Source organism: Brachionichthys hirsutus, unplaced genomic scaffold, assembly GCF_040956055.1.
Source record: "Brachionichthys hirsutus isolate HB-005 unplaced genomic scaffold, CSIRO-AGI_Bhir_v1 contig_304, whole genome shotgun sequence".
NCBI classification, from domain to species: Eukaryota; Metazoa; Chordata; class Actinopteri; order Lophiiformes; family Brachionichthyidae; genus Brachionichthys; species Brachionichthys hirsutus.
Window position 1 is genome coordinate 5,657 of NW_027180349.1, and position 5,471 is coordinate 11,127.

At 42.2% G+C, this 5,471-nt stretch overlaps 1 protein-coding gene across 1 annotated transcript; it reads right to left on the minus strand.

Annotated features, from left to right (window-relative positions):
* Positions 1-5,471, minus strand: LOC137913878 (BLOC-1-related complex subunit 6-like). The gene is made up of 6 exons (XM_068757499.1): positions 4,911-5,471; positions 4,577-4,763; positions 4,206-4,388; positions 1,152-1,315; positions 985-1,068; positions 1-126 (listed from the first exon to the last, which is right to left on the minus strand). Exons 1-6 carry the CDS (start codon positions 5,469-5,471, stop codon positions 1-3), a joined length of 1,305 nt encoding a protein of 434 aa, XP_068613600.1.

Consider the following 5,471-nt stretch of genomic DNA (forward strand, 5'->3'; position numbering starts at 1 on the left):
TTACTTGCAGATCGCCTCCAGAGTGTCCAGGGTGCGTTTAATGTCGCGGATCTGTGCAGCCAGGGCTTGTATGGGCTGCATGGAACGATCCAGCTCCTCACAGCGAGCCATCAGCGTGTACATGCCCTGCAAGGTCCAAATTATTAGGACAGGCAACTTCATGCTTTGTTTTTCTTGCCCTTCTCTACAGCTCAGCACTCTGGTTTCAAACAAAAAAATACTCATTCATGAAATGACAAAAGCAATATCTTTCTAAATCCACTGTCACATGACAGTTGATTAATTTTGAAATTGGGTTTCATCACGCACAAATAACAAGTTTATCACCTATTGAATCCTAAAACACCACCAAGATTAAAAAATAATAAGGCATCACACACTAAAGGCTGGCATGAAGACTTCCGTACCAGAGCCATGTCGCTTGACAAGCAGCTATGTTAATTAAATGAGGTTACCATAGCGATCTGCCTACTATCTTTTGACCTTTAGAAGAGTGTGGATGAGGATGGTTGAGAAAATGCAATCAACAGGGGCTGTCAGTCCATCAATGAGAAACGAGAAATTTAATAACTTAAGGCAGTAGCATGCCAGCTAATGTTAGCCATGAATGCTAGCTTTCGTTGTACGTGAAGAAGCCGTTTTAATTTGATGCGGTTTTTGGCTGCTGAAATTTGCAATGTGTCAGCTGTTCAAAGAGGTCTTTCTTTTTTGCTAAAGTAATGATGTTATCATCCAGATTTTAACTCTTGCTTATCGATCGCTTTACGCCAGACGTATGGCGTAACCACTCGTCATCACCAGACATACCAGTCGATCAGCCGTATGTCGACGACTGTCTGTGCTTAAAAAAAAAAAAGATTATTTTGCTTTATTCAACTGCAAAGCATTTTGAAGTGAACATTTCTAATTTATGTTTTGTGGTGAACACTCAACTACACAATTGAACTCAACTACGTTTTTTGCCTCACACGCACACGCACACACCTTTATACTCATGTCCACAGACTCCCCCAGGCTGTCTACGGAGTCTCTGTAGGTCTGGATGTAGCCGACGCTCAGAGCGGTCATCTGGATGAATCAACAGAGAGATCAATCGATCGCACAAACAGAAACAAAAGTTCACGATGAAGGTTTTTACTTTCTGGACTCACATTCTGGATGGTCCCGTTGAGGCTCCGCATCATCATTTCAACGCTGTGTGCTACTTCCTGGGTGTGTCTCTGCAGATCCAATAGAACAGCTGGATCAATGGGAGGGATATCCGCTGGTCTCCGTGGCAACCCCCGGCTTCTGTAGATGGGACCTGAACAGTCCGCTGGCAAGAAACAATTTTAAATAGATACACAACAATAAATAAAGTTCCCAAATGTGATCTTCACAGCGTGAAAGACGGTGCAACTTTAATCATTATCTCTTGGGGTAAATTAGATGTATAAATAACTAGACTTCACACAGATCCTCAGATTCCTGATCATGTCATTGATTGGGAAATCAATTGCCCCATAAAAGTTTGTCCCTCTTTGCATAATAGGTCAACATTGACGCATCGCCAGATCTGGAATATTAATAGGATCCACATCAGAGACTGATTTGTGGTAGATTTATGAGGATGTCATCGTGTCATTTGTTTGCCAAGCCTTGGAGACATTATAGATAAAATCAGAAGCACATCTCCTGTAATCCCCCAATCACACAAAGCTACTTGAAACCGTAATACTAAAAATGCTTGGTCCAGATGATCCAAAATCCAACAGCTTGTTCATTGATGCCATTGTTCTCGACAAAATGTAATTAAAATCAATTAAATATGCACTAAAATAACTTGAGGTGATAAACAGGGGAGAAACTGGTTCCGGCCAAACTGCAGCAAGACGTCAGTCATAGCTCCTTCCTGTCTAAACAAAGTCTGAGTCACCCATTGTTACTGAATCAGCAGGGAGCCGCCACAGGCGGGTTATTGACCGTATTCCAGTGTCTAAATTGAGTGGCGGCTTTAGCCGACACTCTAATCCAGACGAGGGGGTTGTTACTGCTATAATGAAGGGCAGCGGTTCACAGGCTTTCTCCAGGAAAGTTACACAACATTAATGTGTGCTAATGGACAGGCTGGACGAAATCAGTCAGGCAAACACGTAGAGACGATGTAATTCCAGAAACTGCTGTTCAGGTGACATTTAAAAAAAATGATCGGTTTAAAGTTTTGAGGCTATAACTTTAATCAGCCAGGAACAAGTAAGAAGCTGGAGAGAGCAAGAACAAAGTGTCACCATGGCTTTCTGATTATTCACTCTTTAGATTTAATCCAGAGTAAAAGGAGAAACAGTTCTGAGACCTGGATGGAGTTCTGACCAACAACTATCCTACTCTGATGAAGAAAATCTAACCATTATTATGCGCATAGAGATTTGAAAATGAAATCATAAATGTCTTCAGCAGCATCTCTTGGATTGGCGCCTCTGAAAGTTAATTTATTACTCTACTCGGGTTAATTAAATGACCAACTGATGACTTTCTAATAAATCTGACCTGCAGCACTCATAAGTTAAACTTCATTAGCTTGTTTATGCTAACATGAAGCAAAAACACTTGAGCAAAAATAATTATAATCTATTCTTGTATTTCCAATTCAAATATCCAATTTAAGTTAAATATACTCCCTGTCAAAAACGCAGACCTCCGCCAAGCACCTCAGTCCCCGTATATTGTGATTTACACAACAAATAATGGCCCTACATTTATTCTTATCTGCCGTTTTAGATTCCTTAACCATGAAAACAAACCTTTAGCTACTGAATTCACATTGATATCATTATTAGTTAGGTTTCTCTTTTTTTTTTTTGCCAAACGCACACCATCAGTAATGCTGGATTCTTCTGGATCTAGATCCATAGTTTTTAAAGATACAATAAATCCATTCGCCCACTATTAACTACACAGTGTCTTGGTAAAGAACAGCAAAAACAGAACCTCCTTGTAATAAGACATATTATGGAAAGCAAAACAAAAGCACTTTGTTGTGAAAATGTACCCCAATCTCAACTGGCTCTGTTTCCTCAGGTATTAAAGTAAGAACTAGGGAATACAGGACGACACACAGAACGGGAGAGCCTGAAACACTGAGGAAACAGAGAGGATGTTCTGGCAGAGAACTGTCCAGAGAGGCAGGAGCTGATTGGGTGAGATGTGTAACAGGTGCGTCTCGTTCAGTTCAACAAAGCCTCTGCAGCTGTGCACGGCCAGAAATCAACCTGCAGCAAGTCACCATAGCAACCCTCACAAACGGGGTTTTAATGTTAAAATTGTCAAAAAAATTAAAATAAATGCTGACCTCATTCTGGATCAGATCCAGAAGACCCCTGGGGACTGTGATTTTTGGTGAGTGAATTGAATGTATATTTTTTGGGGGGAAAGCCTCCTTTATAAGTAAAATGGAAAATTCAGATTGCAACAGTATCTGCAATCCGGATGCAATCCAGATGAAATTTGGTGGTAAGATAGAGGCCCCTACTCGACATGACTGTGTCAAATTCCATAAGCATCGGTCAATAATCAACTGAGATACTGAGGAAGAAATTCTGAAGCTCCGTTGACTGCAATGTAACTGAATATTTAATCATATGTTCCGGGTAAGATTCTTCCTGAAAATATCCTGAAGATCCATCCAGAATTGTTTGAGTTATCTTGCTAACAGACAAACAAACCAACACAGGAGAAAACATAAGCTCCTCGGCGGCGGTACCGGTAATAAATAAACAGCAAACAGATGAAGCACAATGTGAGGCTAGTCTGAATGCTGCAGAGCTCTGGGTCATTCCTTTGGAACGACCATCAGTCCCTCATAAAGGAAGATGAAGAACAATTACTTTTCTCAGGATATTCTAACGCCGCTCTATTAATTCTGCAGGACATAGCCTTAGCTATGCATAATTGATGAGTATGTAAACCACTTGAGCAGCCAAATGTGAGCCTTGATGCAACTGTTTACTCATTACAATGTGCATTGTGCATTGTCATGAATTACAATATGTTCATGGTTTTTTTCTTTTCCCTAATTTCTTAACCTTTTTTATTATTTCTACTGCTTTGATGCCTACATTTTACCTTTGCGTATTTCTAAGTTGTATCTTATTTTGTGATTTTTAATGCTAAATGAAATGAAATAAATTCTCTATGATTCTTTTCGTTTGTTACGGTTTGATGCTCACAGTCGCTGCAGTCCAGGCTGGGCTTGGAGCTCATCTTTATTTTCTGCTCCAGGTTCTTTGTGATGAAGTTGGTCAGTTGTCCTTCTTGGCTGACCGTCCCCTCCAGTTCCAGAGCCGAGGAGATTGTGGCTCTTCTGCCTTCTGATTGGCCCGCTCTGCCACCGCCCCGGGCTCCCGAACCACCTGTCGAAAATACAACCAAATCGGCCGAATAAAGTTGTATAACGGCCGATTTGTTAAGAGCGGAAACCACCTTTTCTTTCTCATTTGCTGCTTTGCTCAGAGAGCTTTGCAGTACTTTGAATTTCAAGTACATTTGGTGAAGGAATGGGATGAAAAATGTGCAATAAAATAAAAAATTCAATCATTACCTCCGCACGCTTGGCTGATTTCATCCAGGCTCTTGCTGTCCTGCATCCCCCGGACATTACGCACCCAGACCTGGGCCATGACATGAGGAGGGCAGGTGACATTATCTGAGGGCAGAGGAAGGGTTGGGGGGGGCGAAGTTGTCGAGGTACTGGGAGCAGGGGCTGAGGAAGAGTAGCGCTGGGACGGCTAAAATGTGGGCGAGGAAGTAAACAAAAATTGAGAAGGGAAGAAATATCCATTACTGCTTACTACATTGACAAAACTACATATATACAAACCAGAGTAGCACATTTCATTACTTATTCAAGCAACAAAAACCTGCATTCCACTCACCCCGGCCTCTGTCCTCCCTCCCGTACTCTGAGTCCACCTTTTTTCATTCTTCTCATCATCCTCTTCATCCTGTTTCTCCTTCTCTCCATCCTCCTCCTCCTCTTTAATGTCAGTGCCTTTATCTACAGCCGCAGTCTGCTGTTTGCATGTGTTGACGGCGCCACCTAGCTGCATTAAGTCCCTGTAGTGTGCCGAGTCCCACAGAAGAGCTGCATAAGGAGGTTCCAAAGCTTCAGAAGCCTCAGGAATGGCTGCGTCTAGGGTTTCTGATTCCAATATGGTTGTGCGAGTGGCAGAAGGAACGGAGGGGTCCGTCACATGAGAAGTGTGTAATGATAAACTTAATGTTCTCTCATCACTGTGCATCGTTGGCTCCAGGTAGCCCTCATTATCATGGACTCTGCTTTCCTCTTCCACGTGGTTCTCTGTGATTTCGCTGTGACCTTCCTCCTCATATTTCACCAAAGACGGGACATGAGGGCCGTTCTCTGACGGTAAGGGTGTAACGATGCCATTAGCGGTTTCTGGCACTTCTGTGCCAGTCACAGGGGAGAGACTCAT